Raw genomic sequence first — 13520 nt, 5'->3', positions numbered from 1 at the left:
TGTATTTTCATTTTTAAAAATTTAGAAAACACTTAAATGAATATAAAATAAAAAAGATGATTATGGTGTGTAGGGTTTTGTAGGTATACCTGGTGTGAAGTGATGGGGTACAGTGAGTGATTCCTGATGGGACCCTCTTGTCGATCACCAATAAGCATTTGGACCCATTTATGAAAGATTTTTGTAGCCTCCATTGGGTTTCATTTCACACCATCTATCGGTCAAATGCATGCATGGGAGCAATCCCAGCATTGTATTTCATGGATTAGATAATGTCTCTATATCAACAATACCATATACCATTCATTCCACATAGTTCAAAGTGAGCATAAAATAAAAGAAAATGAAAGTGGGGCTCACTCTATGGTTTAGCATCTGTGATGGTAATTTTTCTTGATACAATGGTTGATGTTGGCGTTGGTGGTGCTATTTGCGCAACAAAAGCAGAAAGTGTGGAAAAGCTTTGTCCCCACACTTATCTTTCCGTCGTTCTACACTTGTTTTGTTTCATCACATAAAACAAATTAAATTAATATCAATCACATCTTAATCACTTATACTCATAACAAAATAAAAAGGGCAAAATGGCACTGTCACTGTGGTCCCACGCACGTGTCAACCCTTCGTGCTCTCGAATCTTACGTGTCGCCTTCTCAACGGCTAAAGTTCCAGTTCGCGTAATCATCAGTTACCACCCAACTCTTTCTTTTCCACCCCCCAGTCCTTTTCCTAAACCACCTCAAAGGATTTTTAGGTGCATTAATTTAAAGCAAGATCTATCCAATTATATTTATTAATTCTAACTCACTTTTATTTTTTATCATATTCTTATTAATGTTTCAAGATTCATCACACCCATTGTTAAATCAATAAAAACGTCATTTTGTTATTTTGTAATGCATAAACCTTGTGTTGAATTAAACGTTGTGTTAAATTTTATAATGAGTAATTCAATATACTAATATTCTGTTTGAGTTTTTGGTTAATTTAAGATATATAAATTTCTTTTAAAAGAATCGATTCAAAACTGTTTCTTAGCACTGCCTTTATCTAATTTTAGCTAATTTTTTATTCCATTAATTTTTTAGGTTGTTCTTCTATCTGGTAAGTTGAGCAATTCTCGACAAATGGCCTGTCCGATTTATACATGTATTAATATTAACATTTAATTTTTAATAAACGGTTAAAGTCTTCCATGAATTATTATCTTGACAAGAATTATTGATTTTTATAATATATAAAATGGTTAATTGATAGATGCACTAAAATTAATTTTATTTATTTCATTATTTTGAATTTATTAATTAACTTAAACCTCAGACACCCTAATTAGTGAAAAGATTAATCTGCCCCAGTTCATCTGATGAGACATGAAATCAACCAATGAGTGGCAATTTCACGTGCATGATGTACAATGGAGGCGTGTGTAGGGGATAATTTCCATCTCGGAGGCATATAAGACCATGGGACCTTGACTTTGGACGGTAAATAAAAGTATACAACGTTGGAAGTGAAGGATGTGTGTTCTCTTCTTGTGTGAAGCCAAAACCACAACCATTGGAACCCAACTCAGTGAAGAACCTTGGAAACTATGGTGAGCACCGACTCATCCACGGGTTCACAACAACCCAACCTGCCACCAGGGTTTCGGTTCCATCCCACAGATGAGGAACTTGTCGTTCATTACCTCAAGAAAAAGGTTGCCTCTGCTCCTCTTCCTGTTTCCATCATCGCTGAGGTTGATCTCTACAAGTTTGATCCCTGGGAGTTACCAGGTTTGTCCAACTTCACCCACTAAGATTATAGCAATTTAGATTCATTATAATAAATAAAAAAACGATGCAATTGGTGTAGTCGAAGAATGTGTAACGTTTAATCTTCATCCGATAATTCATATTAAATTATATTTAACTTTTATAAACATAAAGTTTCAGTATTTACATTCCACGGTACTAATTAATTTTTTAAAACTGCACTGAATTCAATTTTTTTTTACAAAAATTGAATTCCAATTTACAACTAATAATATTATGATTTTAAAGATCTGTACCATGATTACATTAACCACATTTTTTTGTTAATTTTTGTAATATTACGATTTTGAAAATTTTTATAATTTGTTTTGTGACTGTAATTCGAAACCTTACGATGAAAAATGAAATGGGTTTGAAGCTGTTTTTATTGTTTGCTTGGGTTATGCAGCTAAGGCATCGTTTGGGGAGGAAGAGTGGTACTTTTTTAGCCCAAGGGACAGGAAGTACCCGAATGGTGCGAGGCCAAACAGGGCTGCAACTTCAGGGTATTGGAAGGCCACAGGGACTGATAAGCCTGTGTGTAGTGGAACTCAGAAGGTTGGGGTGAAAAAATCTTTGGTTTTCTATGGAGGGAAGCCACCAAGAGGGGTTAAGACCGATTGGATCATGCATGAGTATCGTCTTGCTGATAACAAACCTAACAATAAGCCTCCTGGGTGTGACTTGAGCCACAAGAAAAACTCCCTAAGGGTAAACCATTTTTCATGTAGAAGCTTGCTTTGTTCTGCTTCACTTTTAAGCATATCATGCATATATCACTTTTTCAGCCCACTTGGTGTTCTCCTCATTCATCGGTTCTTGCATAAAATACACAACCAATTAAAAGTAAGGATATATTAAAATAATAATAATAATAAAACCCATTTTGAAACTAATATTGAAGTTAATTTAATATTATTTTCAAATTTTAATCAATTGTGTCTATAACTAGGCACCTTGTTGAAGCAATTAAGAATTGTTTTATTGTAAATTTGCTTTTGCACTGTGTGTTTTGTTTATGGAATCAAGATGTGTTTATGTGTAGCTGGATGATTGGGTTCTGTGCCGGATCTACAAGAAAGGCAATACACAAAAGTCACCTATGGATCATGACAAGGATGATTCCATGGATGACATGATTGGAGAAGTACCTCCTTCTATCAATGTGGGCCACATGAATGCAAGATTTCACCTTTCAAAAATGTCCACAAACTACAGTAGTGCATTATTGGAAAATGACAGAAACATGTTGGAAGGGGTGGTTATTGGCAATGGTGGGATTAGCACAACGTGTGCCATATCATCTCAGTTGGGCACCTCAAACTCCAAGGCCGAAGAGCTTCTTAATTTTGTCTCTCCGAACACTTCAGCCTCCAAAAGAACACTCTCATCACTGTATTGGAATGATAATAATATGAATAATAATGAGGATTTCGCTGGCACATCATCATGTAACAAACAATTCAATTTGGATAGTATTGAGAATGGAAGTGTTGTGAGGAATGAAGGGAATAATGCCACTGCTGGCTCCTTTGCAACTCTTCTTAACCAGCTTCCACAAACACCTTCATTGCACCAACAGACAATGATGGGGTCTATAGGAGATGGACTACTTAGAACACCATTTCAAATACAAGGGATGAATTGGTATGGCTAACTCCATTTTCAGTTTCTTTGGGCTATGATATGGTGATTATAGTGCACAAGGAGAAACTGAAAGTAAGAAGGTATGGCAAAGATTTTAATGGCTTACTTTGAGATTTTGGTTTGTTAGGGAAAGCACTATACAGTACTCTAATCAATATTACCTTCAACCATTTGCAGGTAGCTCCAGGCAATACCACGTGATTAGGTGAGAGCGTGAGGCCATGGTATTTTTAGTTTTATATAGATAGAGAGATAGATATAGAAAGATTGAAAGAGATAGAGATATAGAGATATTTGCTTGTTTTTGTTGGTGTGTAAAGAAACAAAATGAGGGTGCTTTTTGTGTAAAAAAAAATTAAGAGAAAGAAAAAAACAAGAGTCAGCCATTCTATACTTTGCTTTAGGATACAAAGTGAAGAATATTGAAAACTTCAGAACTACATATATTGATGCAAGAATTTAAAATATGTATATTAATTGATTGTATTTGTGGTTTGTCTATATATCTATATCTTGTTCTTAAAGATCTTGAAACTAATCTGATTTTTATTTGATTTATCTCGATATTGCTAAGCCAGTCTTGACGTTAAGCGTGCACATAAGGGATTTTGTGTCACGTCTTATGCATGTAAGAACCTTGAAGGCTATTGATTAGCATTGTTAATATCCCTACCCTTTTAGCCTGAATCGATTCCAAGGGATCTAAAACAGCTAGAATTTATGTATCCATACACAAGCATACATGCAGAAAGCATACAATATAATTTTGTTTGTTAAGAAAAAATGAATTTATTTATAACCTATACAGTAATGATTTTATTTCACTCATTTTATTTTTTAAAATATTTTTTTCTTATTATACATATTATTTATCATATTTATTTTACTTTATTTATTGTTTTCTTAAATCATATATCCTAGAATTTGAATTTAACTTTTTAAAAGTGAAAAGATATGTAAAAATGTAAATTTCTATTTATCATTAATGTAAAGTTAATTATGTCTACGAAAATTTTACTTTACATCAGCTCATTCTAAAGAAGCTCAATCCCTAAAAATGGATCAACAGCAAATGTTATTTATTTTATTTTGTGAAAGATAAATGTTATTCATTAAAAATAATGTTCACCTGTACAATGGCCCGTCGTGTAGCAAAAAAACAATCTATGCGTGTAATCTTCTATGTTAGAGACTTTTTCGAGTGATACACAAATTAATAAATGGTTTTAAAGTTTGTCCCAACTGACCATATTCTTTGAAAATGAAATGTTTGTCATAACTTGTATTCTACATCTGATGATATTATCCTTTTCTATATCCGATTTTCTGTTTGGTAAAAATAGGATATCATATCAATGAAAAATCATCTCCAAGATTTGTAAGTTAAAATTCAATTTTTCTTTTTAAGGTTTGATATTAATAATGACAATAACTGTGCTATTTCACGAATTGTAAAATTGAGATGATGGTATTATATATTGCTGGACCATATACCATCCATGCTTTGGAGCTATGCTATATATAAGTATATGTTGATGCAACTTGTCAAATTCAAATTTTTGTATTTTTATTTCATATTTATTAACCAGTGCGCTTTGAAAATTTTAAATACAGTAATTATTAAAAGTACAATGATATATATATGTTTCTTTTTCCTTTTTTTGGTAATTTTTCGAATACACTTTAACACAACTTTTAATATATTTTTATATATTATTTCTTTATTAGTATCTTAAGAATATCAGTCAGAAAAACCTCCTTAATTTTATGAAAGATTTGTGACATTGTGATGCAACGATTCCATGATCCTTAGGAACTAGTTTTCATGCTTTCTGTTACTGTTTGCCTATTTTTTTCCTTTCTAAAACTAATATCGGCTTCAATAGCTACACGATGGAAACTAACATAATTTAATATAATAGCTTTTTATAAATTAAAAAATTGATAATCTAACTGTTAAATTATTTATATGTTGATTTATTTAATTAATTTCTAGTTCATAAAATAGCAAAATAATAAGCAACAGATAAGTTCAAATAGTAGAATGAAAATCATGAAGTGTTTAGGGCTTTGTTGAGTATAGATCCTAGAAACGAAAAGAGACATTATATAACATACATTAATAACTTAATAATTTGACGGTAAAATTAGATGTCAAAATGTTAGAGGTTAATGTTATACTTACATAAGCCAAAAGGCATTAGTATATATGTGCTATGCTTACCAATGAATTAATGATTGTTAGTATATCCATCCATTAATTAGCATATAACATTAATTTGAGCTTAAAAAAATGTATTGAAGAACATGAATAATAAGAGATTGATTATTGTTCTTTTACAGTAGGTTTGGTTTAATCTAGAATTAGAAAAAGGTATGAATGGAAGATATTTGAGGATGGGTGTCATTTTCTTTTGTGGGAGAGATAAGAGATGGTTAAGTGTATTCCACCGGCCAATGGTCACAGAAATAGACATGAAAGTCGATCTCATGATCACTAGTTGCTAGCTAGCTTTCTTTGTGGCTCAACTCTAAGGGACCATTAATTCTTGTTATCATCCAAAGGAATCATTATCCATAAACCACACAAATCAAATACCACTTTAATTGCATTCCTTTCTAAGGAAAGAGTACAAATCAACTTTATCATATTTAGCATCCCTTCTTCTCATTTTGGAAATCAAATCATAACCATTAATTGAACTGTTATTTCTTTTGGTATTTTTGAGTTACGCATGATGCTTTCAACGCCCTAAAAGTCTATCAAATCTTATCTCTGAATTATACAAATGTATGAAAAGTGAAACACCCACGTAATTACCTGCGTTCATGCCACAATATATATAAGTGCGCAACTGCTAGTCAAATTAAGAATTTTTTTTTACTAATATCTTAACAACGTTGATTAATTAATAATCAAGCTTTTATTACAAATTACCAGAAGAGTATCTTTTTAATTTTTTAATTTATACTCTTAAATAATAAAATATGATAAGTGTTTTATAAAACAAACAAATGTTTTGATTTATTGTTTTTGAATTGACGGTGGAAGAAGCAAACAGCAAGTTCCTTTCATGGCGAAAAAGATTAGAATAAGAGTCCAGAATCTATGATTGATGAGTTTTTATTCAGCCAATTGCAAACACTGAATATGATAAATTAAAAAGAAAGTCCTCTTCCATTAACTTCATACTGGGCAATAGCCCACCATAGTCCATCGCCCCAATAGCGTATAAATAGGATCCATATCCTAATATCCTATGTTGTAACCCATATATAAATCAAGCCCTCATTGAATGAAAAAAACACAACTCAAGTCCTACCATATCATAATATCCTGGTCTCATATGTTCTTGTTTAGATTAAACTAAATACTTTATATGCTTGGTTTCAGGTCTTGAGTTTCATGATTTGGAACTTGAAGATTTGTCTTTAAAATTAATTAATTCACTTTTTTCATTTTTTTTAATGATATGCACAATATGACATTATTTTATCTAAAGGGATTAATTATATAAACCAATTAACTAGAATTCCTGTTTATTTTTTAAATGCTCTTAATGAACCAAACTAATTATTTTTTTAAAAAAAGGAAAATTGTAAAATCAAAATAAAATAATAAATTGATTTCTTTTAGATGGTTTACAATTTTTATTTTTTAAATCGATTCAAACTGGCCCATGTATATACATCCTTATCTTCTATTAATGGAGACTAAAAAAAGAAAAGGATAAGATAACCAAAACCCATGTTGGTATGCAGAAAATAAAGTGTGACAAGTATAAATCATGTATGATAAAGGATAGAAGTCCATTTTTTAGCAGTTCAAAGGTAGGGCTGACAATGAGATCAGTTTTATCTTTTGAAAGTTAATTAACATTAATTCAATCCTTTAATTTTGTAAGGTAATACAATCTGTGTGTGCACAAAATATAAGACTAAAAATTGATTAAATTATGACATTTTTTATTATTGAAGAATTAAATTAATGTCTTTAATTAGCAAAAAAAAATTAATGTCTTTAAAATTAAAAAAGTGAACTAACCACATTTGTCAATTTTTTTAATCCATTGAAAGAGTTAATGTAAACTTCTTTAAATGTCAAAGTTTATGTTATGCCATCTTTGAAAAATTAAATTAATGCTATTCATTTCTTGAGAAGAAATTGATGCATACCTAATATTTTAGGGGCAAAAATATCAATCAATGTGCTCTGAGAGATGTATAATCCACAAGATGCATGTAAAGGTGGCAACGCCTTCGAACCAAAGGGAAATATTGAGCAATGCAGGTTACCCGGACCCAAAATCCCCAACAATGAGCCAACCACACTTTTAGGTGAGATCTTAGGTGTTGACTAAAACGAAATGGTATCTGTAGTGTAGATCAAGGAAATAACTCTTTCAGATGCAATGTTATTAGCAGTTCTTGTTATAAGATTATGAGAACATTCAATTTTTCTTTAACTCTGGCAATGGATTTCTTTTATACATGACTTCACAATTGTTTAATTTCATTTTAATCTCAAATGCATCTCATTGAACTAGGGATTCTCCCCATGTCAAATCTACTCCTTTTTAGTGTGCTTTCTTCAATTGTAATATAAGAACTCATTTAACATGCTATCGTTTCGAATAACACCTTCTCTCAGGCATATAATGGGTCTCCAAAACATTTCAACCACACGATTATTTACTAGCCACTTTTAGGGTTGATTATTTGGTCATGCTTTCAAACAACATTGAGAACCAATTAATCATTTGCACTTTGAATCACAGCAACATTAATCTTCCTTCCGTTGGGTTGTTGTAATTGCATGTATAGAATCCCTCCATACAAAGATTTTATTGTATTAAGATTCGATTTCCTATTTCTGAAGTTCTCCCACATATGCATTAGCCATGTATCCTTTGTCTTGTATTCACAAGTTGTACTTAAATTATCTATTCTATTTTTTTATTACTTGGTGCCTCTTTCCTTCTCCATGCATCTCCTTTTTATTATCTCCATCTTTATCACTTTTGCATACATCATTTCCACCTTTCTCCCCATCTTCTAAGTAGACTTTTTTTGTGTGTCTCTACTTTACATCTTGCATATTGTAGTATGTTCACTCTAACAATGTGTTTGATTTGATATATTTACAGTGGAGAAATGAGGAGGGAGTGAATGGAAGGGAGCTTAGACTTTCCTTGTTCTACAAAAATGGTGAAAGAAATATATTAAATAAATGAATATATTTATTTATGTGAATAATGAGTGAATATCTCATTAACACAAATTTTATAATAAATAAAAATATAAAAAGATTTTAACAATTAATATATCTAAAAATAACCTTTTATTCTTATATGACATTTTTAACCTATACAAATTTACACATAATAATAACATATATATAGTAATTTTTTATTAAAAGTTATAGAATTCAATATAATTCAATATATTAATTCTATATACTACAGTTTTTAATAAAAAAATATTATTTATTAATTTTTTATTATATACAAATATATATATAAAAAGTAAAAGTAATATTAAAAAAATTACTTGAAGGTGTTCCCTCTAGCGAGATGAAGAAGTTACTCTATAATCCAAGGTGAATTATCATCAATAACATGCTTCAATCTCGGCTGAAGTTGGTGGCTCTGTTCCAGTTACGACCCTTTTGTGAACCGTCTAAGGTGAGAAATATCAAATATGGGAGCCACTTTAATATCATTCAAAACCAAAGTCATCAACGCTGGAAATTCAGATTTGAACTGGTAAATGCCCATTACCACTACCCAAATAAAAACACCACTAGTCAAACATTTTGGCTCACTCCCACAACACACACACCCTTCCAATTCTCCAATCAAATCATGTTGCCAACCCTTCTAATTGGTCAACCATTCATAATCCCCACCCAGACCAAGTTCATGAACCTTCCTTTTTAATTCACCTTTCCCTACACATAAGTCTCCACAAACCACTAGGCCAAGTTATTCCATTTTTTTCATGTTCAATCATTCATAGCTTAGTAATAAAGAGAAATGCAAATTACCCTTCAGAATCAAACCAAAGGAAGGCCAAAGCTTCCACCAAAGATGTCGAGTTCAGGGTCCAAGAGGGGAGAGCTATGTGCTGGTCATCATACACATGGTTATTTGGCCATGTCACCCCGGTCCAGACCGGCTTGCACCTGCTCGAACCGGCCCGGTTCTGTCCAGTGTTGTTATGTGGTGGCAGAGGAGAGGCTAAAGAAGCCTCAGGGTAACAAAGAGGTCTTGAAAAGAGCACTGATTCCACCACCGACACGACGAATTGGCCTTAGATGGTTGAATTTCAAACCTACCCCAAGCAGGCTCTCTAACATGTCCATGGCTTGATTTCTTTTTCTTCTTTTTTTTTTTTTGGGAAATCTTGTTTCATTAATGTTGGATAATTGTACATGTGATATTTACGATGATTCTCTACTAATATTTGCTATGCTTCTCCAAAACTTTTATTCTTGCAATTGGGCAATCTCTGTTCGTGAAAACATTTCATACACGCACACATCGTAGGCTGCAACATGGTAATTTATGTTTGCTTTTATCTTTTCTTTCCTAAGATTTCGATTTTGATGTTTTAAGTTGATAAACGAAGCTAAGATTTATATGTTATGTATTACTTAGTCAATGAAAGTCCTAAATCATAACTAATTGCAACTGTGTGTTTTGTTGTTCAGTGCTAAAACATCATGACAATGGATACAGAAATTGGTATCTGTGACCGATAATGACAACATTACTTAATTTATTATTATTAAGAACATGAATAGTAACAGTTTCAGGCAAAAAAGTGACAAGCTCCTCCTATTGCATTCTCCCTCGCCCTGCACTGGTCAGCACATTTGAATGAGTTGAAACAAGGCCTTGACCATGTTTCACTTCCCCTTCCATAAAGCGCTTCAGCAATATCAACCTCTGAATATGCAAAGAAAGATAACATAATTTAAAATTTAGTAAGGTTAATTTCAAATTATTGAATGCAGTTGAAGTATATATATATATATATGTATAAATTAATTTAAACAATAAATTTTTATTGAAATACGTGTTTTACATTAAAAAGAATGCAAAAAAATGTTTCTATAACTATGAAATAATTAAGTCTGATATATTAGTTAGTTCTCAATAGATAGAAAACATGTATAGAAGTTAATTTATTAGCATTAATAAAAGATAATAATATATTGTAAATTTATATTATATTATAAAAAACTAAATAGAGTATTATAATTATTTTTATATTTTTTTTAATTAATATCAAAATTTTATCTTAACAATGTGTTAATTTTTAATATTAACTTCTATTATTTGGATCTTGATTTATTATAAGAAAATGTTAAAAGACAATGGTTAATGAATTATAAGAAAATATTCATTTATAATTTTTAATGAATGGTTATTAATTTCTTAAAATAGTTTCTTTAAATCACGGAAAGTTTTGAAACTCTGTTTTTGCGAATTGAAAGTAAATTGTTGTCATATAGGGATTCGTGCATGGGTAGCCAAGTGATTTGGGTGGGTGATGACTCGAGTAATTAAACAGAGGAAAGGAAATGGCCATTCATTCAATTACACGTTTCATTTTCTTAAAAGTATTTTGATCTGTTTAAAAAAAAAACAGGTAATTTATAAAAGCGTTATAATTAACATTTTTCTCAAATGTAAATATATTTAAGTTTTAAATAATAGCTTTCAAAAATAAATAATTTTATTATTTTTGAAGATTGTTCAATATTTATTTAAAATTGAATTTATTTTTCATTCCATGTAATTCAAGTAAAAATAAAAAGTCTTTTTATGTTTACTCTTTCTCTTCTTTCAGACTTTTAGGTGAGATCGTGATACATAAAAAAATACATTAAAATCACATGTTTAGATGTGTATATAAAATTATTTATGTATAATAGTATTTTATATTATTCTTTCAAATGACTATTAAATAATGCTCTCCTAATTTTGACTCCATAACTTGCTGTATGACTTGAGTCCAATATTCATTAATATCTTTAGTACATAAAAGATTATTCATTATTTATTTATTGTTCATTGTCCATTGATGGCCTTGGTGCATATGATAAAAAGAAAAATGCTACAAATATTTTTTTAATCTTAATTATCAGTCAAAATTTATTAAAGATTATAAAAAATTAAGTGAATCTTTTTTTTTTTTCAAATCTTAATTACCATTGGTGGAGGAAAGAAGAAAAGCGAGGCAGAGGCAGAGCAAGACTCTGAATGTCCACAATTTAAGAATACAAGCAGCCATGTTTTACAAAAGAGACCACTGGCTTAGAGCTATATATATATATACAGCATGAGGAACAACCGGCATAAGGTATATCATGCTACATAATTTGAAGCTAAATTTAAAATGGTTTTGTTTTAAGTTGCCTTGTGGAGTATATAATTTTATTTCAAGTAACTTAATGAAGTTAAAATATTGTATTAGCTTTTTATTTAACTTTGTATTTTTTTAAAATGTGTGTTCAATGGCATATGATAAGAAGTCAAAAATAGAAAGTTTTTATAAAAACAAAAGTTTATTATCTTTAAATTATAAAAGTATTTAATGTATATTTTTTTTATGGTAATATAAAGTGATTAATTTTTGGCACATATTGTAAAAGTCGATTAAGAAATTTGTCATTCTTTTGAGGAATATTTGAAGAATATTTTTTAACACACTTTCAATTATTAGATTGAATTTATTTAAAATTACAAAAAAATGCATGGAAATTTATGATTTTTAATAAATTTTTGTAACTAATATTTTATTAATTTTGCATTTAATTGTTGACATTATTTCATTAACATTATATTTGTTATTGGTAACTAACATATTTGACAATTCATACGGTAGTGACTTTGTTTTATTTTATTCTAATATTTACAATAAAATATAATATAAAATATGTTTTAATTAAGACTAATGAAAAAAAATGATAACTTTATTGTTTAATTAAAAATAGTTACTCTTAATACTATTTAGATACTAATTAATAGTATTAATTTAAATAATAAATAAATTATTGAATGATTAATATTTTTTTAGACTTTTATTTACAATTTTTAGAAAGCCTCAAATAAAGGCTTTAGTGCCTTATGCTTAGATAAGCCTAAAGAGAATATCCGAAAAGGTATATTAGACATGTATTATTAGTATTTTACCTCCTTTATATCCTTCCCTTGTTTATACGGTAAAATATAGGTCAGATTTAAAATTCTAAGGTTTGAAGAACTGGGTTGTGTTTGGTATTATATATCCAATGCAGTCCTAGACTCTGATGTGCTGGCTTTAAGCAGCTCCAAGACCATTTCAATATCCAAAGTGACACGTAATAAATCTTCGTGGAAGAGGATTATATATAAAACATAACTCTGTTAAGTCACTCCAAAAATAAATGAACAAAATAGATCAATAAAATATAAATTTCGTATTATGTTTGAAATTACACAATGTTGTTGTCACAAAGTCATCCAAATAAAAAACTATCAATTGAAACTAACGAACTCGATTGTCACTGACATAACTAATGTCCACTATGTTGCTACCTTCCGCTTTCCCCCTATCCATTTAGTTTGCACTCACCTTGAATGTAACAGTAATTAATGATGGGTCTCTAATAAGAACATACATAACGATGAAAACATAATATAATCTTGCCTTCTAATGGTGAAGAGTAAGGAATGAAATGCTCCATTGTCTATAATCGCCGTTGGTTTAAGCAAGAAGAAAATGACCATAAAGTCTCCCCAACATTTACTCTGAGACTTTGGTACATGCAATCTATGATATACTATTCTACAAGACATTAGAGAAAAATATTGAAGGCTTTATCAGAATTTAGTCTTTAAAAATATGACATCTTTTATTTGTCTTTTTGTAAAAATTTTACTTATTTTTAATTTCTAAAAATTATAAAATTATCTACTTTTAGTCTTTGGTGAAGGATTAAACCCAGACAATTTTGTTAAATATAAAGATTAAAAACGAATACAATTATTATAAAACTAAAATAAAAAACTACGATATTTTCAACGACCA

The 13520-nt window shown here is 29.9% G+C and overlaps 1 protein-coding gene across 1 annotated transcript; it reads left to right on the top strand.

Annotated features, from left to right (window-relative positions):
* Window positions 1-1486: 1486 nt before the first annotated feature.
* On the top strand, window positions 1487-4017 carry LOC113864440 (NAC transcription factor 56-like). The gene is made up of 4 exons (XM_027498141.1): window positions 1487-1775; window positions 2203-2504; window positions 2839-3520; window positions 3618-4017. Exons 1-3 carry the CDS (start codon window positions 1592-1594, stop codon window positions 3448-3450), a joined length of 1098 nt encoding a protein of 365 aa, XP_027353942.1. The 5' UTR covers window positions 1487-1591; the 3' UTR covers window positions 3451-3520; window positions 3618-4017.
* Window positions 4018-13520: the final 9503 nt, after the last annotated feature.

This window comes from Abrus precatorius, unplaced genomic scaffold (assembly GCF_003935025.1).
Source record: "Abrus precatorius isolate BTA unplaced genomic scaffold, Abrus_2018 Scaffold4, whole genome shotgun sequence".
NCBI lineage: Eukaryota > Viridiplantae > Streptophyta > Magnoliopsida > Fabales > Fabaceae > Abrus > Abrus precatorius.
Note: the sequence above shows the minus strand (reverse complement) of the source record. Positions and strands in the feature narration are given on the sequence as shown.